General features: G+C 33.9%; 3 protein-coding genes across 6 annotated transcripts; 1 reads left to right on the top strand and 2 right to left on the bottom strand.

Moving 5' to 3' along the window:
* Positions 1-1,378: 1,378 nt before the first annotated feature.
* On the top strand, positions 1,379-8,115 carry LOC124929140 (protein ENHANCED DISEASE RESISTANCE 2-like). Of its 3 annotated transcripts, none has more exons than XM_047469421.1 (22): positions 1,379-2,224; positions 2,311-2,385; positions 3,288-3,344; positions 3,457-3,522; positions 3,612-3,718; positions 4,493-4,560; positions 4,644-4,760; positions 4,830-4,870; positions 4,973-5,073; positions 5,182-5,277; positions 5,403-5,467; positions 5,548-5,619; positions 5,735-5,890; positions 6,158-6,384; positions 6,458-6,497; positions 6,578-6,723; positions 6,816-6,917; positions 7,005-7,049; positions 7,136-7,276; positions 7,365-7,460; positions 7,552-7,653; positions 7,735-8,115. In XM_047469421.1, the coding sequence occupies exons 1-22, from the start codon at positions 2,087-2,089 to the stop codon at positions 7,849-7,851; spliced, it is 2,175 nt and encodes a 724-aa protein (XP_047325377.1). In that variant the 5' UTR covers positions 1,379-2,086; the 3' UTR covers positions 7,852-8,115. The 3 variants fall into 3 exon arrangements, with proteins under 3 accessions (XP_047325377.1, XP_047325378.1, XP_047325379.1); XM_047469422.1 differs by having other exon boundaries at positions 1,380-2,224; positions 3,288-3,341; XM_047469423.1 differs by having other exon boundaries at positions 2,092-2,224; positions 2,289-2,385.
* On the bottom strand, positions 8,113-9,770 carry LOC124929141 (UDP-glycosyltransferase 89A2-like). Its single transcript, XM_047469424.1, has one exon. The coding sequence runs from the start codon at positions 9,764-9,766 to the stop codon at positions 8,213-8,215; it is 1,554 nt and encodes a 517-aa protein (XP_047325380.1). The 5' UTR covers positions 9,767-9,770; the 3' UTR covers positions 8,113-8,212.
* A 1,337-nt stretch (positions 9,771-11,107) lies between these two features.
* Positions 11,108-20,442, bottom strand: LOC124930660 (DNA (cytosine-5)-methyltransferase CMT2-like). Of its 2 annotated transcripts, none has more exons than XM_047470992.1 (21): positions 19,671-20,442; positions 19,292-19,326; positions 19,070-19,172; positions 18,849-18,953; positions 18,648-18,767; positions 18,415-18,505; positions 14,624-14,829; positions 14,450-14,515; positions 14,114-14,356; positions 13,852-13,910; positions 13,695-13,761; positions 13,263-13,592; positions 13,102-13,170; positions 12,941-13,027; positions 12,769-12,856; positions 12,244-12,365; positions 12,075-12,179; positions 11,931-11,974; positions 11,776-11,845; positions 11,583-11,686; positions 11,108-11,492 (listed from the first exon to the last, which is right to left on the bottom strand). In XM_047470992.1, the coding sequence occupies exons 1-21, from the start codon at positions 20,244-20,246 to the stop codon at positions 11,330-11,332; spliced, it is 2,853 nt and encodes a 950-aa protein (XP_047326948.1). In that variant the 5' UTR covers positions 20,247-20,442; the 3' UTR covers positions 11,108-11,329. The 2 variants fall into 2 exon arrangements, with proteins under 2 accessions (XP_047326948.1, XP_047326947.1); XM_047470991.1 differs by having other exon boundaries at positions 19,292-19,335.
* Between the last annotated feature and the right edge of the window lie 1,063 nt (positions 20,443-21,505).

Below are 21,505 nucleotides of genomic sequence, written 5' to 3' on the forward strand. Positions count from 1 at the left end.
TTTTTTCCTAAAACCTGTTTGATAAATTTTTTTGGAAACCTATTTCTTTTTAGGTTAATATACCAACATATAAATAAAAAAAATGATTAGATAAATGGAATGATACTTAGGGGGTGCTTGGTTCAAATAAAGGAATGGGAATAGGATTGGGATTGATAGATGTGTGGAATGGGAATGGGTATGATTGATAGAAGTGTAGTGTTTGGTTAAGAGTTTTAATCATTCCCATTACCATTGATAACGTTTGGATTTCCAAAAGAGAAGTTATAAATATAATTTTGTTATTAAAATTATGATTAATTTTAATTTTATTTTATTAAATTAAAAATATAAAATATTATTATTTTTATAACATAATTGTTTAAAATATATAAAATATTTAAGTCGCATAATTTAATAAAATATAAACATCTCATATTTTTTTATATTAATTATATTTTCTCAAAATAAAAATACTTATAACAAAAAAAATATTGAATGTCTCAATTTTTTACTAATTATAAATAAATAATTATTTATTAAATATAAATAATATAAGACAAAGTCTTTCAAATATTATATAAATTAAATATAATATTTTATTTAATAATATATTATAACATGGTATAATTTTTTTAATAATAATTTTTATTAAAATATTTCATATTTAATTTTTTAATATTTTTTATATAAAATTGTTATTTTATTTTTAGTTTTATATTTTAATTAATTTATTTTAATTTTATTATTAATAAATGATATTTAAAATTAATTATATAAAATTAATTTATTATTATTAGTTATTTTAATTATTATTAAAATTTTATTTTAAACGATTCCTTAATATTATTTAAATAATTGAAATTATTTATTTATAAATAAATAAAATTTATTATTATGTTAATTATAAAATAACGTATAATATAATTATAAAATATATAAGATATTATAATTATAATTATAATTATAAGAGAGAAAATAGGAGAGTGGAGATAGTGGGAGAGAAAATGTATGGCTCCGGAATGGGATTCATTCCTCCCAATTTATAGAGGATTGGATGATTCCTGAGTATCCGGGAATCAAATCAATATCCTGGAATCAAAACCACCAACCAAACATCTCATTTCATTCCCTTTCCCATTCCAGAGTACAAAAACCACGTACCAAGCATGCCCTTAGGTTTTAATTAAAAATTAAAAAAAAGAAAAAAGTTGGAAATGAAAAGAAAATTTTCAAATAAACCCTACACATCAAGAATTTACAAGTGTATACGTGTGCTTGTTTCGTTACACCCACCGCACAAGAAAGAAGCTAAAAATTCATTCAGTCTTTGGACGTGGCCCATGTTCTTTTGTGTGAGGATATTTTATTACGCCATATCCCATATACAAGAAAAGAAGAAGAAGAAGAATAATGGATTTCCCTTTCAACGCCGGCCTAGTCTCTTCTTCCTCGCGTCGCATTCTCGGGTGATCGCCGGCTCAATTTTCAGTCTTTCTTTCTCTCTCTCTGTGCGACTGATGAGTGTTGTGTACGAGCTTTGACATTCACAACACACAGATTAAAGGAGATCGTGAAAAGGACAAAAAAAAAGGAGGCCAAAATGAATGCAAGACAAATTCGATTCTCTCTCTCTAATTCTATTTGAAATTTTTGTGATCCCACAGTTGCTTTTTGTACTGCCGTGCCCTTTCATCTCTCTCTCACTTCCTTGACCAATTTACAGTGTAGTTATTTCGGGAAAATACCCCGTGTGTGAATCTCTATGCATCTGATATGAGTTATACATGAGTGTTTGTATATATGCATGTGTTCTGCAGCTCTATTTGTGTAATCCTAGCACAATTCGGTTGTTTATCAATGCTCTTGACAAGATTCATTGATTGATTGATCGCATCGAGGTCGGTCCGAAATTCCGAATAGAAGAGTTTTTTTTTTTTTTACTACAAATCAGTCAATTTGTTTGTTCGGATGTGAATCGTCTATCTTACGCAGCAGCGTGATTTGAAAGTTTAGTCAATTGGGTGATAACAGATTCAATCACAACTAGGTTTTGATCGACATTGCGAGAACTGACGATTACCATCCGTTGGATTGTCTGTCCACCATGTCGAAGGTGGTTTACGAAGGGTGGATGGTGAGACATGGTAGAAGGAAGATCGGGCGATCGTTTATTCACATGAGGTACTTCGTTCTCGAGACTCGACTTCTTGCTTATTACAAGCGGAAGCCTCAGGGCAATGTGGTAAGCACTTCAATTTGAATTCTCCAGTTTGAATGAACATTTGGTTACTTTTCTACTCTTATAGCAGCAGTATGATGATGCTCTAGGTTCCCGTAAAGACCCTGCTTATTGATGGGAATTGTAGGGTTGAGGATCAAGGCTTAAAGACACATCACGGACATGTGAGTTTTTAACTGTTTCTGTATGCACCATCCATACTCTCCTGTCTCTTCCTTCAATTGTAAGAAGTAGTCAAATAAACTGGTTCAAAACTAAAATCCATCCACAGAAGAGCATAATCCATCAGATAACCATGATAGAGATTATGTCCAATTCTTATCAAGAACAAATCCCTCTTCTGTATGCAGCCTTGAGGACCCAATTGCAGTAACACTATCCTATGCTCTTTATTGAACTTATAGTTTTCTCTTCTTATTTTTGATAGTTGAATTCTCTACATTATCATGTTCTTTTATGGTCAATATTTTGAAGTTTATATGGTGGTATTCTTATTTGATGACATGCTTAAGAAGAAATGATTTAATATTGTGAGTACATGTTGTATGTGCCTTTCTTGTGAGGAAAAAATGTCTCATTTGCTTCTGCACTGCCTATTTGTCAAAGAGTTATGAGATTTATTACGCAGCCTTCTCAACCTTAGTTAGGTTATACCTTATTGAGTTACGAATTTGGGAATTTTGAACTGATTTGAGTATCACCTCGTGGATGTTACCATTGTCACGTTTGAAGAGCAATTTCCACTTCCATTGACAAGGTGTATGCAATCTCCTTGATGTTGGATATTTTGGACTCAATTGAGAGCATTAGACAGGGACTTTGTCTTCGGTTTGAATTTTTGTTGTGTGCTGGCCTTTTTGTTTCTTTCCTTGCATTTGCTTTGCTTATACTGTCTTTTTGTCTCCTTCTCATTGCCTTTTTATGAAATTGAACTATTTACAATATATAGCTGTCAAAATCATAGTTCTTGGATATTTCAAGTTTGTCAAAATCATGTCATTTATGGTATAATTGAAAGCTGACATCTAAAACTCATTTTTTTGTTTGTTTTTCTTTGCTTACACAGAGGCTTTATGTTTTGTCCGTCTACAACAAGAAAGACAAGCCTCATCCAATAATGGTGGTGATATATGGCTTCACTCAACTAATTCTGTCAGATTTATCTGTGTGCTTCTGATAGCATAATGAGAAAATGTACACAGATTTAATAAACTAATCTCCTCCCATTGTCTCAGATGGCAGCATTCAATGTGCAGGAAGCACATGCATGGAAAGAAAAGATAGAGTTTGTCATTGATCAGGTTATGATACATTCATTGTCTTCTAAATGAGTTGGCACAAATGGCTTGACAACTTTTTTGACAGTTGCACTATTAAACTAATATTGCAGCACCAAGGATCACAAGTAGCTTCCAATGGCAAGAAGTACATCTCTTTTGAATATAAGCCTGGAATGGATAATGGGAGGAAATCCTCTTCATCAGATCAGGAAAGTCAGTAAGTGATTAAGTCAGATTTCATTTCAATGGACAAATGCCAATAGGAAATTCAAAGTTCATAAATAGATAAACTTTTGATTGAAGCACTTGAAGGTTATAGTTCTGATCTGAATAGCTTCATAAATCTCCTTTAACTAAAAGGAACTCTTCAATGGTTCTTAATACCATTTTGCAATTTTGTGTCAAACCATCGGAGTTCGATAACAATTCTAGATATTAAGTGCTTATTTGAATTAAGTTCATTTAATAATTCTTATCTAGAGTCACTTAATTATTTAGATTCAACTCAAATTAAGCTAAAAAAATGACTTAATTTGGTGATTGAATGACTCAACCGGGTAAGAGTGTCCAAAGGACAACTTTTAATCCTTGGAAATGAATCAAGTTACGTCCTTATATGGTTAAAATAGTCTTTAATTGCTTTTCCGACATTAATTTCACATTTTATCAAATCAAATTACACACTAAATACTTAAAATGTTGATATTTTCAATTGGTTTATTCCCATCATTTATTTTTTAGTGACTTAACTCATTCAACATTGTCCATATTTGAAAACACTTTTATTTCTTAATATGGATTTGGCTGAGAAACAACCAATGCATTTCTACATACAGATCCAAATACGTTTGGTGTGAAAGGTATGGCTAGATAGCTGCCAATGATTGCATCAACTTCTGATGCTAATGTTGTATCTTGTAGGGTAGCTATCTAAACCCACTATGCTGGTTCTGGATTTCTTTGCTTACATAAGCCTTTTGTTTATGTCTAGATTTAGTGCCCCTGATGATGAGGATGACTCTAATCATGATTTGTTAAGGAGGACAACAATAGGAAATGGTTGCTATTCTATCCTTTTTTTTTATCCTCATATGTTTTATGTTTTAGCTTTTATTTTGGTGTTAAGTACTCCTTTGTTGTAGGACTTCCTGAGTCAGTACTTGACTGGACAGCACAAGTAGATTCAGACTTGTCAAATGAGAATTCCGATGAGCAAACATTCTCTAGAAAACATTGGCGCCTTCTTCAATGCCAAAATGGTTAGCTATGTCTTTTCTCATGTTCCCAGTTGACGAAGTTGATTCTCACCTGTTTCTTTTTATTCGCAGGACTTCGCATTTTTGAAGAGCTCATTGAAGTTGATTTTCTTGTATGTTGTTTTCCTTTTTTTCGATCTAAAGAAGTTTTGTAGACAATGTGTCTAGAAACTTTCTAGACGTACCTGTTAAAATGTGTAGTTTTCTTTATGCAGCCAAAAAGTTATAGTAGAGCAATGAAAGCTGTAGGGGTGGTGGATGCTTCTTGTGAGGAGATATTTGAGCTTATTATGAGCATGGATGCAACACGGTTCGAGTATGTGCTTTCTTTGGCACCACTTTTTTTCTTGTATTTCTTCCTTAATTCTTCCAATCCATTGATTTCAAGTCTTTATTTCTTATGTTTAATTTATTGTTTATGCAGGTGGGACTGCACATTCCAGTATGGTAGCTTGGTTGAAGATGTAGATGGACATACAGCAATACTGTATGAGAGATTACAGCTGGATTGGTTTCCAATGTAATTCTTTCCCCAGATAATTTTAGTTTTTCAGATTTTGTCAACAAATCTCCTAATAAATGAAAAATGATAGAACTACAATATTTTTTGCTAATACTTGTCTCAAATATGCATTATTATTGCAGGTTAGTGTGGCCACGTGACCTCTGTTATGTACGCTATTGGCGCCGGAATGATGATGGAAGTTATGGTATATATTCCCAGCCACCATTTGATTTGTTGCAAATTTTATTTTCTTACTTAATGTGCTTTCTCTCGGGTTTTCTACAGTTGTGTTATTTCGATCTAGGGAGCATGATAATTGTGGAACCCAACCAGGGTTTGTCCGAGCTCACATTGAGAGTAATTTTCATGTCCATTGATCTTTTTGGTTTTGTTATATTTAAGAATTACTTCTTTTTCTGTAGCTTTAATATTGAAGCTGTATTAAAAATGACTATGTTTTTGATTTTCTCAGGCGGAGGGTTCAATATATCTCCTCTAAAACCTCGGAATGGGAGACCGAGGACACAGGTGCAACACCTCATGCAAATTGATCTTAGAGGGTGGGGAGTCGGTTATATTTCATCTTTTCAACAACATTGCCTCCTCCAAATGCTAAATCGTGTTGCTGGTGAGTTCTAAATTTGATTGACTTGCCATAATTTACTTTGGCCAATGACCCTCCTAGTGTAACTCGAGTGGTAACAGCCTTAAATTAAGAGGCTCAGGTTAATCTTGATTATGACTGAAAACACCTTGATCCATTTTTGTATTCTATGAACTAATGACCTCCACTTAGGAAGCAGACACTCTAACCAATGAGCTATACTATGTTAACAACATTCTTTTATTGTTTGTTTGTTTGTTTGTTATGTTTGATGTTAACATTTGATTGCAGGACTTCGTGAATGGTTTTCACAAACAGATGAAAAGATTGCTCCTCCGAGAGTCCCAGTAATGGTCAACATGTCTTCTGCATCTGTTGCATTAAGAAAGAGTCAACCGCAGTCCTCTGTTCACATTCGTACTTCTTCTTATGATGATACAAACATATCGAGTAAAAGTACCATAATGGCGTACGAATATTCTGACGAGGAAGATGAAAACCAAGTATCGGAGCGAGCAGTAAGTCTATTATAGCTACAGTATGAACTTTTTTTTCACCGTTTTCTGAACTTGTGATGTACAAAATCTCCAGGTATTAGCTTCCATACACGAGAATGAAGAAAGGAAACCAGGTAGGTAGATCAATGACATCACTGCATTCATTTGCCTTGCATATGGACACTCTTATAACATTGTTGATTTGCATGTACAGAAGAACCCTCTGGTCAGCTTGATTTGTCATGTTTCTCGGGAAATCTACGACGCAATGATCTTGATAATGCTCGAAACTGCTGGAGGATTTCAGAAGGAAACAACTTTAGAGTTCGTAGTAAGAACTTCTGTTATGACAAATCCAAGGTTTGTTTTAATCATTTGATTTACATTTTCTGCGTTTTTGTATGCATAAGTTCTATCATTTGCTGTTACAATTTTGTTTCTTTTCTTTTTAGGTTCCTGCTGGTAAGCATCTAATGGATATAGTTGCTGTCGATTGGTTTAAAGATACAAGACGCATGGATCATGTTGCAAGGCGTCGTGGTTGTGCAGCCCAGGTATGTTTCCGTGGCATGTTCTTTCCAAGCATTCTGTTTGGTAGCTTGAATCTCATATCCGATTATTAATGTGTTTTCTCTTAACAGATTGCATCAGAAAAAGGGTATTTCTCCATAGTCATAAACGTGCAAGTAAGTTTTTTCATTTAAGGTCTTCTTTGTATGTTCATATTTATAATCTAGAAACTTGGAAGTGAAAAATTATGATGTTTTTCAAGGTACCCGGTTCGACACATTATAGTATGGTTTTCTATTTCGTAACCAAGGAGCTAGTACCCGGAACTCTCTTGCAACAGTTTGTTGATGGTGACGATGAATTTCGTAACAGTAGACTAAAGTTGATCCCATCAGTTCCAAAGGTAGGTTAATTTCATTGTTTTATTACTTCCTTTCTTATGCAGAGTTCATGAGTGGAAAGTTAATTAGTTCTTTGCTTATGGTAAAAAGGGTTCTTGGATTGTTCGCCAAAGTGTCGGAAGCACTCCTTGCTTATTGGGAAAAGCAGTGGATTGCAATTATATCCGTGGCCCAAAATACTTGGAAGTAATAAATAACCACCTCTTGTTTCTTCTTATATCATTATAAGTGCTTGTTGTCTATCTTATTATAATTTTCTGCCGTCTTTTTTTCGTAGGTTGACGTGGACATTGGATCGTCAACCGTCGCCAATGGAGTTCTAGGGCTTGTTATCGGGGTTATTACTTCACTGGTGGTTGACATGGCTTTTCTTATACAGGTAACTACTGATTTCTCAACCTAAGACAACATCATATATATGCGGTTTTGTTTGTTTCATTTTCATTTTTTGGGGGGGCAGGCAAATACCAGGGATGAATTGCCAGAGCGGTTGATAGGTGCTGTTCGAATGTCACACATAGAGTTGTCATCTGCCATAGTTCCAAATCTTGAACAAGAAACATCCAACACTTCTTAATATTTGCTAATTATATTGGTTGAAATGGCATTTGGTCGAGTCATGTTTCATCCATTATGAAGACTTGACCGAACACATTTCTTTTTCTTTAATTTGACGAACACAACAAGTTTCGGAAGGGGGAGATATTGACTCCGGTGGTTTTTTCCGAATTTCTTGAGATTTCTGACCACACAAAATTGTTGATCGATGTATATTTATAGATCGATTGTGCCTATTTGAAACCAACAAATTGTTTTTTTCTTTCTATTTTTCATCTGGATATAGACTATGTACATCATTACATGACTAACTGGATGACAAAAATTTGTTAACTTTTCAACTATGATATATTTATATTACAATAACAAAATTAAAATTTTTAACATGCAATCTTATTCTTCATGACAAAATCCCCAAAACCATCCAACGCAGCCATCGAACTTGATGGAAATCTTCCGTCGAATTGTCGTGCCAAGGTTGCAGCCCGAGCTCGTAACTCCTCGTCGTTCATAAGCATCTCGATCCCTTTTAGAATATTGTCTTTCTTCACCATTTCCGATGGACCACCATAAGATACCCTGTGCCCCACCTTGAGATGGCTAACCACCAGCTTGGCATTAAACATTTGGTCACCCCTAATTGGCCAAGCCAAGATTGGGACTCCCCTAGCCATAGCCTCTGTGGTCGAGTTCCATCCACAATGGGATAGAAATCCAGCAGTTGACCCGTGGCACAAAATCGTCAACTGTGGGGCCCATCCGCGGATTATCAGACCGTTATCCCCTACTTTCTCGTCCAAACCGTTTGGGTAGTAATCTTCTTGCGGTTGACCCGGTCCCGGTCTCGGGCCTGGTTTGATGTTTGAGAAGGGTGGATGCGGCCCGGGTCTTCCTACACCACTTTTAGTCACCCAAATAAATGGCCGCCCCGATTCGGTTAAGGCATCCGCCAACTCAACATATTCTTCGGTCGTGGGACCGACTTCGGTCCCGAACGACACGTAGAGAACTGACTTAGGTGGCTTAGAATCGAGCCATTTGAGCACCTCGTCTTCGGTGTAGTTTGACCGGCAGCTTGGTCGAATGTCTCGGTCATGTAGTAGAACCGAGTTAGCTGATTCCCAATACTGTTTGGGCAATAAAGGGCCCACTCCCCAAACCGGTATTCCCACTTGATCACCTATGAATGTAAGAAACTGACCCTCTAGCTCGTCACAAGTGTTGATCAACAAGGCAATCGATTCTCGGACTTCATCTATCCAAGGTGGTGGCCGGGGAGAACTCTGCATAGGATGACGTGGCGGCGGCGGTTGAGAAATATCGGGACCATGATGATGCGGTCCTCCCGGTGGCGGCAATAGTTCAATATCCGAAACTGTAACCGCCATGTTCTCAGGTAACCCGGGAAGTACCCGAACTTGACCCGGTTTAACATCGTAAGCTCCAGCCTTAAATATTCCGTACTCCATGGCGGCTGAGCATGCGCCTGATGTGAAGAAAGCCACCACCGGAATCCCAAACTTCCTGAAGACCCACCGGACTGAACCCATCATCATTACATCAATAACAGCTATGGAGACAATGCTGGTTCCGATTTGGGATAGGAGTGATTCGATCTCTCTGCCCATCTCCTGGTTGCAGTGCCCTGGTGGCGGCGGTCCTCCGCCGCCAGCAACAGCGCCACCCTCTGGTGGCGGTGGTGGTGGCCCTGGTGGGAAAGGGCTGCCGACAGCATCGGACAAGGTAAGGATATGAAAGAGAGGGTATTGATGGAGGGAAGTGGCTGCCGGAATGGAGGAAGAAAGGTGGGAAGGAATAATGAGTTTGGTATTGAAGTTTCTAGATGAGAGTTGCTTGCATAGTTCCACAGATGGGATTAGATGCCCTTGCCCGAAGAAGGGAACTACAAAAATTTCACCATTAATCACGTCCATTTTCTTTAGTATCTACATACCTTTGTGATGTATGTGCATATTTATATATATAATTATATATCATGTGATGTGAAAACAGAGACTGTTAGATATAATAATAATAATATCTTAGGGACTAAGGAAGATCGAGAGACGTAGGTCGGTGAAATCGCGTGAGAGATTTCGAGTTGCTTGACTTACACGGCATAAAAACATTCTAAACTGGTAAAAAGGATTTTTTTGGTAATCTCGTTTGGTTGGACACTTTTCTACTGACTGATAGTTTTGACAATTTAACAAAGTGAAAGTGAATAGTGTTTGACTGGTAGCTTAATTATAACCGATCTCATCAAAGAATGGAGCTGTTTGTACCTCAAGCAAGAGTACATTCAAATTTAGAATAATAATATTAGTATTATTAATATATAATTAATTATATATTTTAAATTGCATATTATTGGTATTTTTTCAAAACTTAGAAATAGAAAAAAAATAATGTTCGGTAATAACGGTAAGGAAGTAATTATTAGTTTTGATAAAAAACTTAAAAATATATTAATATATATATATATAAATAAAATAAAAAAATAATAATTTAAAATAAAATGTATTTTAGTATTTTGGTTAATGAAATAAGTGATTATTATTTTAAAAATTCATAAACAAAATATTAACAAATAAATAACATTATCTTATTAAATAAAATCTCAAAAACAAATTCTAAACAAAATTTTAGATTTTATTTTTTAATTTATATATTTCACCTTATTTTTATTTATTATATTTAAAATAATATAATATTATTTTTAAAATCAATTAATTATAATTTTTTAGAAAACAATATATTAACAAATAAATATCATACTCTTATACTATTAAACAAAATCTAAAAAAAACAAACACTAAATTAATTTTTAAATATAATTTTAATTAAAATTTAATATTATATATTAATTAAAAAAATTATTATAAATCATAATATTAATATAATTTAATTTAAGAAAGACTATTTATTAATTTAAACAATTCATTAATATTTAAAATTAAATTTGTTAAATTTAAATAATTTTTTAATATTTAAAATTAAGTTAATAGAAAATATATATATTTAAATATATATATATATATATATATATATATATATATATATATATATATATATATATTTAAATATAATATTAATTGTATAAGCTGAATCAAACCTACACCTCCATCAAAATAAATTGAATAATAAGTTAAATTCAAACTTATTAATGGACTTGTGATCACATCGGTTCTTATCCTTGGACTTTAAACAATAGTAGAAAGACCAAATTCATATTATATACTTTAAAGAATAATTTTAAAATTGAGACAAAGTTAAAGAGAAAAAGGTTGCAATTATTAATGAACTTGGAGAATTTAGTTATGTGCAACACTTATGTGTAAGTTGTTACATGAGTAAAATGGTGTGAAATTAGAGTTATAGTTACAACAACAGTTCCCAAAAAAGAGACTAAATGGCGACAAATTAGCAATAACTTTTATCATTGAAATTCGAAACCAATGAATTAAGTTTTAAAGCTAAATGAATGCAAAGAATTATCAAAGCTGTTGCACCTCATCAGTGGGCCTTGTCTGATGTGCAAATTTAGGTGGCAGCTTCATCAATGGAGAATTCCCACCAATTTTTTGGATGGCCATGCCTAGCCCATATCCCAAAGCACGCGAAACGTTAACAGCTACAGCGTTTCCCACTTGACGATACCTGCAGCTCTCATAGAGTTCATACATTTAGACTTGGCGAGTTTCAACCATTGAAAACCTGAAACATACATGTATTATGATGTATTCGTACCTTTCTTTAATTGTCCCACTAAACCTGTAAAAATCAGGAAAACCTTGAAGTCTTGCATATTCTCTGGTAGTAAGTGGTCGGTCTTGTTCTGGATGCAAAGCTACCTACACAAGAAAGTTTGCCCCACCACCAGCAAAGGTTTATGATATAGTTCTATCATTGATTCGTATTGTTTTACTAGAAAGACATGTACCTGACTCCGGTTATCGGGGAAAGTAACCACAGTGGGTACTGTCTCATCCCACCATAATCTTCCAAAAGGTCTAGTAACATGAACACAAAAGACATGTATATAGTCAGTCTGGTGGTGTAAGATAAATTAAGTCTTCAAGAAAACACAAGTTAAACCTTTTAGATTTTCCATCTTCAAAGGTAAAGACATAATCAGGTACCTACATGTGGAAAAAAGGGTGAAAGATAAAATTAATTGTTCAAACAAGTAATAACATTAATTTTGTTTTAAATAGTTCAAAAAAATGGTCCTTTGCTTACGAGTGGATTTCCCGATGGCAGTTTTATGATATCTTTTGTGGGATCCCGATAAACCACATTGTTATGCCCAACAAGCACACCAGGGAAGTCCCGGAAATTTGCTCCCTGAGATGTATGCATTATTAGAAACAGCAATTGGGTAGAGGGTAAAAAGATATAAATTGTGTACCTTTTTATGAGGTATTTGACAAATTCGCAAATAATTATCTTCGGATACAAGATAATTCTGATGATCATATAACAGAGATTTGGTAGCATTCTCTAATCCACTTGGAGTACAGCCTACCATCTCTATACAAATAAAGATAGGAAAATAGATGAGCCAACACCTAAACTGCAAATCTTCCAAAGTAATAAAGCAAAAGAAATAAAAATACAGAATTTTAAATGTCCAGTCTTGTGGAAAATAAATATTAGATAAACCAAATGAAAATATTGAAACTTTTGTATGTAAGTTGATTAGATAAAGTGTGAAACTAATGTCAGGAAAGTATTTTACCCTTCTAATAACATTATTTAATTGATTTTTAAATAACAGTTAAGAAATAAACTTGATTCAAGTAAACAATTAACCATTTAGACTAAACTCCGTAGTGTTTCAGATGCAGCTATATTTAATCCTAGACAGTAAAGTACGTTTACTTTTATATATATGTGTGTGTGTGTGCATTTAAGAGATAATATCGATCATTACCATCTTTGGTTAACCTTATAAATTTCTGGAACTCTGATTCTGGAGGCTTTACATAACTCATCTGTTCAGACATTTCTTTGGCTGAGACCTGAAGAGTATAGATTGCAGTAAGAACATCATAAAAAAAATCATATAACAATAATTTGACCAAACTAAGAATGAGGAATAATACAGATGGAAGATCAGAGATAGCATCACGAAGAACAAGGGCTTCTTCAAGGTCAGGATGTTCGCCTTCATTGTAAGCAACAGTATTTTGCTGCAATATTGAAATTTATCAGTGAGTCACATAAGACTGAGATACATAAATTTACTATCTGTCTGAATCAATACCTGAAACTCAGTTGGTGGCCAATATCTAACAATAACATCATGAGTAGGGAGTGGGAATTGAGGTAATTTCTGCAAACCAAAAGTAGTTGGTCAAAACTCTGCTTTGAACAAAAGACTAGAGAAAAATAGAACCTGTAACTGCATAATGAGAATTCATTCACCTCAGTAAGAAGAGCACCCCAGAAGAAAACACGTAGCCGAAATTGTGGAAGCCCATAACAACCGGCAGCCATGGTTCCCATCCTTGCTTGGTAGTTCATATGCACCAAACGACTTAATGCGTATCTTGCAAGAGAAGCTTTATCAAACTTCAATATATCAGTCACATTTTCCATCAAGACATATTTAGGCTTTAAGAATTTCACTATGTCCATAAAAACAATAATTTGACGATTTCTTTCATCCTCCAGTGGGGAAGTTGTATTTCTGAAACGATTATAACCACTAATCCCCTGGCATGGGGGACCTCCACAGAGCACATCAACATCACCCTGAAAACTCATCCAGTAACAACAAAATTACACAAATTCTCATGTTGTTTCATGAGCAGGAATGGATGAATGAAAATGTTTAGAAATTGGAACATGTCATACCGGAAGGGGCAATAGTTTTGATTTAAATCCACATCTTACAAACTCCTCTAAGCATTCTAAGCAATTCCTAAGAAGAAGGAAAAAAGAACATTATATACTTGTTATTCTCTTAAGAATTTTCTAAATTATTGTTAATATCATTGACGCAAATACCTACCCCAGTCCTTCAATAGGCTCCCATGTATCATCACTTGAACTGTATCCCTTCCACCGCACCTAACCAAAAAGCCACTACAAAAGATAAATATCCTAATTTGAATAAATTTGAACTACAACTCATTATATTCCATATCAAAAGAGGACAAGAGACAAACTGGTTCAACTAAGTGATATTCTCATGAAAAATTATAAGATGACAAGATAACAAGAAGAAGGAAATACTTAAAAAACGATTAGATTTCATGTACTTCATGGAGCACCTTAAATTTCACTCCTTGTTTGCCTGTTTCATAGGGATCTCCATAGCAAATATCAACTATGTGTAGAACTTCATATTCCCCTGCAGATGTCTTATTGACCATTGGCAATTCGTCATCCACTATTTTCCTCTCTTCCAGTATAGATCCATCTGTGCTATTTGAACTATTGAATACATACTTGCCGCAAAGTTTTTCCCATTCCTTTAGAAGCTCTAGAAAATCCTCAGCATTTTCATGTCTTACCTATATAATACACCACAGAATAATGATAGAGTGACACAGAATTACAGATAATTTAATCCACATGTTGGCTTAAGTCGAGCAAGCAATTCTCACCTGTGCTTCTGGATGGTTCATTTTCAAGCTATCACATGCAGATCTACTACCATCAACCGCCCATTTCTGATTAGTTTTGTAAATTATAAGATGACAATTTTCTTTTCAAAACAAACCAAATATTTGGCACCAAACTGATAGACTGGTAAACAAAATCATCTAGTAGGAAATTACCGTAACAAGATTAACCCTTGAAAGTTTGGCACCAAGGCACAACCCAGTTGACATTCCTCCGCAACCAGAGTAAAGATCTAATAATGCAAACTCATCTTTAAGAGGTTCACAAGTAAGAATATTCTCCAAAGAACTATGGGTCATCATATTTCCAAATGCCTCCACTTTATCATCTGACGAAAGTTCATACTTATCCAAAGGATTATCTGAAAGGATGAGAAAAATGTAGTGAATGTAGCGCATTAAGTTTAACTAGTCATATTAAAGAAAGAGGATTCACATCAATACAATAATATTTGTACAAAAGAACCAGTCCACATAGAGTTGATAGAACTCCAAAGTGACAAGATACACATACATGGGTGCATATATACACATACATGGGTGCATATATACACATTTTATATTTCGTATTGTTCAACACAAATGTATACATGCATCAAGAAATATATTTCAGGATGAAAGAAGTGTCAGTTTGGAATTTTTTATTGTCCTTATCATGATGGGTGAAAAGTGAATTTTATAGATAAGATTTTGCGTTCGACGACTAAGTTTTTAGTTATTGTAAATGTAAGTTGTAGGGTTTTATTAGAGCTCTCGATGATCAGACATGGTGATCCGTTGTCTCATTTTCCATTCGTCAACGTCATATAAGCTCGCTAAAAAATGATGGGTATTTTAAAAAAATACGGGACTTACTTGTGGAGTGTACTGGGGGGCAATAAAGACTCCGTCCTCCATATCACATATGTTTTATTTTACCTATGACTCGCTCTACATGATTCATGCCACTTTTAAAAATTTTAAGAATTCGGCATTGACTCCCGTCTCCAAGTTAATCTTGATAAATATGTTATATAACTTTGTTTTGTCGAGGAGTAAAACGAGGCTGGCCAATGTTTTGGGTTTCGTCATTCGTGTCCTTCCGTCCTCGTACATTGGAAATGTAATTGGGTGTTAAGGCTCGTTCTAAGACCTCTTGGAACCGACCATCACTAAGATGGAAGGTAAGTTATATTTGGAAAAACAAAATGATATCGGTTGTAATCAAAGGTAAGTTATATTTGGAAAAACAAAATGATATCGGTTGTAATCAAAAGTGTTTTGGTTTTTATGTTTACTTATATGATATCTTTATTTGGAAAAACAAAATGATATTGGTTGTAATCAAGAGTGTTTTGGTTTTTATGTTTACTTATATGGCATATAAATCTTTATTTGTTCTTCCAAATGTGTGTCGATAGAAATTTGCATGGGAGCCGGATAGTCTTTGGATTTTGATTATCAGATTTAAGTATGATTTGGATGCTTCACTACAAACTCTCCAATCGTCTCGTGGGTTGTAACATATGGAGTTGAATCTATTCCATGTGAAAGAGTTTACGCGATATGGAGTTGAATCTATTCCATGTGAAAGAGTTTACGCGATATGGAGTTGAATCAATTCCATGTGAAAGTTTACGCGATATGGAGTGGAATCTATTCCATTTGAAAGAGTTTACGTGAGAAGTCTAGACTCATTGTGGGATTGGGGCCTCGGTCAGCTTCTACGATGATGTCTAATGCGGGGTTAACTGTAGCGTTTTCTGAGCTCGTATCTAGCCGCATCAGATATAGAAGAAGGTTGAACACCATTCTCATGCTAGTATATTGATCCTAGTGGGGGCGTAAGGAGGTGACATCGTCTAAGCCAGATATTATGCATGTATTGTTTAATGCGGGGCATTTTTTATAACATGTTTACTGAGTTATCTACGTACGACTTATGTTGAGAGAAACTTCGGGAGTCTAAGATTTCTTAAAAGTTTTATTCCAGGGTAGAATTTTGACCAACAATTATGAATAAAAAGAGATGTGTTATGTTGTCAAATGTGCCTGAATCAATTGTCCTGGGATGGAGGTCTTAGCAGGTTTAATTGAGTTTCAGTGGTTGATATATGAATCTCACGATAGTTGTTGGAAAGTTTGAATTGAGTGTCAAATACGACGATAGTTTAATTATATTTAAACTACTCTTATTTTTCATAATAAATAAATTATTTTAAAAAATAAACGCCTTGTAGTATTCATAAATAAAACAATATTGTATTTGGAGGAGAGAAATTAGAATTAAAATTTGAGTTAGAATTCTAATTTTAATACCAAATTTGTAAGAATTGAATTACTATATTCTTAAGAGATTTTTTTCGGCTTCCATCCGAAAAGATATAAACCCTTCATCCGACAATCAAAACATTTGGAGGATTCTATCTCGTCTCTCAACGGCCGATAGCACGAGGGTTGACTTACTTAGAGCTCTGTTGATCCACGACTCCTTAAATCTCATCGGCTCTCCAAAGAGCCAAACTTCGAAGGTCAGTCACATTCATTTTTCCCTCAACAACATCAATCCATCTTCTTTCCCTTGGAAGGACTTATGGAAAATTAAGTTACCGTCGAAAATCACGTTCTGCTCATGGAAAGTCATTCACAGTGGCATCCTTACACAAGAAAAACTCAAGAATAAGGGATTCTTGAGTTGATAAATAGATGTGTTCTTTGTGAAAGTTCCGAGACCATCTTATCTTGGATTGTCATATGGCAAGGAAATTTGGTCTCTTATCCAAAATCTCTTTAATCTTCAATGGGAGATGCCATTAACTATGGGGAATGTTGGGGAAAATGGAATGACTGAAGCACTCCAAATAATATTGATACAAGTTGGAAGCCAATCGTCCCAATCTTGTGGTGGTCTATTTGAAAAGAAAAGAATCGTAGATTCTTTCAAGGGAAAAAACATGACATTGCTAAGATCAAAGGTTTCATTCATCAACACTCGTAGCTATCAAAAGAAAGGAATATACAATGGAAGAGACTTCTTTGAGCTTATTGAATCTAATTTTCTTTGATTTTATTTGTTCTTTTAGTTTGTTCTTGAATGTTTCTAGCATTCACAACAAATTTTTCTTTAATAAAAAGTTTATCCTTTATTAAAAAAAAATGAGATTTGTTTGATTTTCTTCTTTTTCTTTTTTACTTAATATTTAAATAAAAAATATATACTTGTTTGAATTCAAATTCTAAATCCAAAACTTTATTTATAAATTCTTAAACAAACATCACAACTGGATACAATTCCAATCTCAATGTCAATTTACTTCTAAAGAAGCACACCTTACAAGAATCAAATATCAGATCTCAAAATCTCTTGGGCCTGAGAGTTTTGAGAATCACTCACACACAACTTCTATTGAACTTCTATAATTTTGGAATCAACCTTAACATATAAAACAAAGAAAAAGCTTCCTTAAAATGAAAAAAGACTCAGTCTCAGGACATACCTATGCATGCTTGAGAACTTGAAAAAATAGACTAATGAAGTCATAAGAGATTCAGGACCATTTATCCTTTTGTCTAGCATATATCAGAGGCTATTCAGCAGTACTACAAGTTTGCTATCCTTGTGTGTAACCTTTTTTTTTAGACGAAAATTGTGTAGCTTAACACTTCTAATTACCAATACCAAGATTTTGAAGAAAATTTGGATATACTTGATAAAACCTTATTCTCTTATTGAACAAAATTGGTGATATTACTCCTCCATTGATCAAGAAATTTTTTTTTGGGAGGTATCGTGATCATCCAATAAGAAGGGTTTCCAATTTTTCAAATGAAGGATTTGAAGACCTATTGATCTTTTGTTGAATCTTTTTCATGGCTCGATAGATAATTTGATAAGCCAATAACATATTTGATTAGCCAATAACAAATCGTCTATCTAGATTGTGTTACAATTAGTAATCGCTTCTTACCAGATAATGTGCGAAATGTTGAGTATTCAACAGAATATTCCATGTCATAGTAAAAGTCCGATGGTGAAAGAGACATTGGTTTTATGCCTAGCTGAAAATGCAAGTTTGTGAATGGTATAACTTTGTCAGACAAGTTTACAAGAACAAACAGAAAAATGACTTCCAGAAAGCCTCATAAGAAGAAAAGAAGGAAATGAAGTATAGCCCAGTAAGAAGCAAAGACAAGTACATACCGCTAGAGGTTGTTGAACAACGTTGACTTTCGATATAATGCAATCTAATGGATTGTCATTCATTACAGTAGAACTAAACAAACGTTTTTTGTTATGGAAAGAAGCTTGTTGCTTCATAACCTATATTTGAAGTAAAAAAAGGAAAATTGTGAAAGCTGCATAACAAATAATGCATGCTGAAAGAATGATGAAAACTCTTACTGTATCTTCTGCTCTAAAAAACCATTGAACCCTGAAATAGTCATCTCCATCTGTTGTTTGAAAAAATTCCATGATCCTTCCAATATGTTTCTGTTTTCCATCACCCTACACAAATGACTAACAAGTAAGTATTTCTTTACAGAATATGTCACATAACGAGCATAATTATTTCCACGTAAATTCCATGCAAAACACAAGGGATTTGCAACGAAGCATTTCACCTTAATGTATGCACAATCTCCAGGATTGAAGATGTTTCTACCAACTTTAGCTTGAGCATAATGGCAGCGTACATTCAGAATTATCTCATCCTCTTCATCAGCACTACAATGATGAAGATGATTATGTCCAGAATTTAAAGCAAGAGAAGTCATAGAGTAATATACTGAACTACTGCAAACAAGAAAGCATACTAAATAATAGACACATTTACAATCACTCACTTCAATTTCCAGCTTTGGTCCTTGGATCTCTGACTCTGCAAACTCTAACATATTCATACTGAGAATTGAACTGTACTTATGATAGATGAAAGAACATGTGGAAAAATGAAGATAACAGAGAAAATAAAAGGGAAAAATGAAAACAGGCTAGCACTGCAATAGGGTATCCAAACTAAAATCTTTGATTGGATGTAACTTTATTCTTTTAAAGCATTATATTGGCAACAACAACTTCAAATTCTCATAATCTCATAAAGAAGTGTCTTCCCTTGAAGATTTTTTCCTTAGGCCTTGGGAAATTGAATTGAGAAGTTAAAAAGCATCACTCTGTCTGGCAAACAAAACTAGGACAATAGAAAGAGATAAAGAATTGTTGTACCTTGAGTTCATATCGCCAGCGCCACCTTTCTCGAGCTTCCTCTTCGGGGATTGGTTCACCAACAAAGAAAGATACAGACTTGTATCTCTTTTTTGTCTCCATGTGTTCTTCTTGAACTATTTCAGATGAATTCCTGCCTCTACGCATCTTTGTCTGGTCCCCATTTCCATGATTGGTTGATGAGCCTGCCGAAGTGTTTCGGGATCTCAAACGTCCTTGGATCGGAGATGTTGCCAGCAAATCAGATTTGACATCAGATGACAGTAGTCTCGGAGACCTTCGAGCTATTTTAGAACAACACGGCTCAATTGAATAAGAACGACTACCAGACCTCAATCTTTTCTCTCTAGTAAACTCCTCCGAAGAGTGTCGTTGTTCAGGCGCCATTTCATCACTGGAATTCCAAGAAAGCGGCCTTCCTCCTCCGTTGCTTTCCGCCGACGGAGAAAAAGATTGGTGAATTGAAGCTCCGAGTACTACGGCTGGATCGTTTTGTTCATTTTCAGGCTGGCTGGTCACATGCAACTCCGGAGCCAATGACGAGACGGGATCCAGTGGAGAGGCAGGAGACTCCATGCAAATCTGGAAGAAAATAGGGAGATCTATCTATCTATCTATCTATCTATAAGAAGAAGCTTTGAGGAGCGCGGAATTCGAGAGAAGAAGAAGAAGAAGACGACTCGAGCTGAATTCAGACTCAGCCGTCGATTCAAGCAACCTCCTTTGGCTTCTTGATTTCTTTCCTCCCCAATTAATACCTAGTTTGATTTCCAAAACTCAATCCATACTATGCCCGAGAATTCGCCCTAGTGTTTTCTGCTACAATCCAAACGAGCCCCCCTAGAGCGGTTTCAGCACTTTTACTTCTTTATGCGGGGGTCCCGCAATCCACGAATTAAGTAAGTTTGGTTGTTTTTATTTATTCCAAATAAATTATCGACATTTCTAGATTCAGACTATTTGTTCGATATAAGATAAAAAAAAATATTAAAGTTATTTGATATATATAATATTTTGAAACATTATATATATATATTAGGTTAATATTTTAATTAATAATTTAAATGATAAAATTAAGTAAATTATTAATTAGATAGTGATTTATTCTTAAAATATTCTCAGATAATTAAAACATTAAACACATAATCATAACATAATTAAATTTAACAATTCTTCTATAAATATTTATTTTATTTTAGGTAAGAAGTTAGGACACTCACAAATATAATGTGAACTAATCTTTAACACTTTACCTATTTAGTGATAAATATTAATTTATTAACTAAATATATATATATATATATATATATATTTATTTAAAGTTCACTATATTAAAAATGAAAAGATTTTTCTTTTAAATGAAACGAAAAAACATTATAGGAAGAAAAAAAATTAATCAATAAAAAATTAACTAAAATAATAAACACTAATGTACATAAATACATTACTTCTTTAGGTTAAAAAAATGGTACAATATAAAATATAAAACACTTAACTATAAAATATTAATTAATTACAAGTCTCTTCATTTCTTTAATGGATCAAATTAATTACATAAACAGATTGAACCATTAACCTGAGTAGAATTTATAATATTTGTAACAAAATTAAAGGATAATTCAGTAATAATAATTGTTTTAAAAAAAATCAAAATGTCAAAAATTTGATTTTCATTGATAACACAGAGTTTGTAATAATACATTTTTAAATTTAAAAAAAAAAAAAATGCTGAGTGATAACTACTTTATGTGATGTTTAATAATAAAATGGGCTAAGCCCATACAAAAAGTAGGCTTGAAAAAAGGCCCACACACATCTACATGATTTAAATTGAA

This window comes from Impatiens glandulifera, chromosome 3 (genome assembly GCF_907164915.1).
Source record: "Impatiens glandulifera chromosome 3, dImpGla2.1, whole genome shotgun sequence".
Taxonomy (NCBI): Eukaryota; Viridiplantae; Streptophyta; class Magnoliopsida; order Ericales; family Balsaminaceae; genus Impatiens; species Impatiens glandulifera.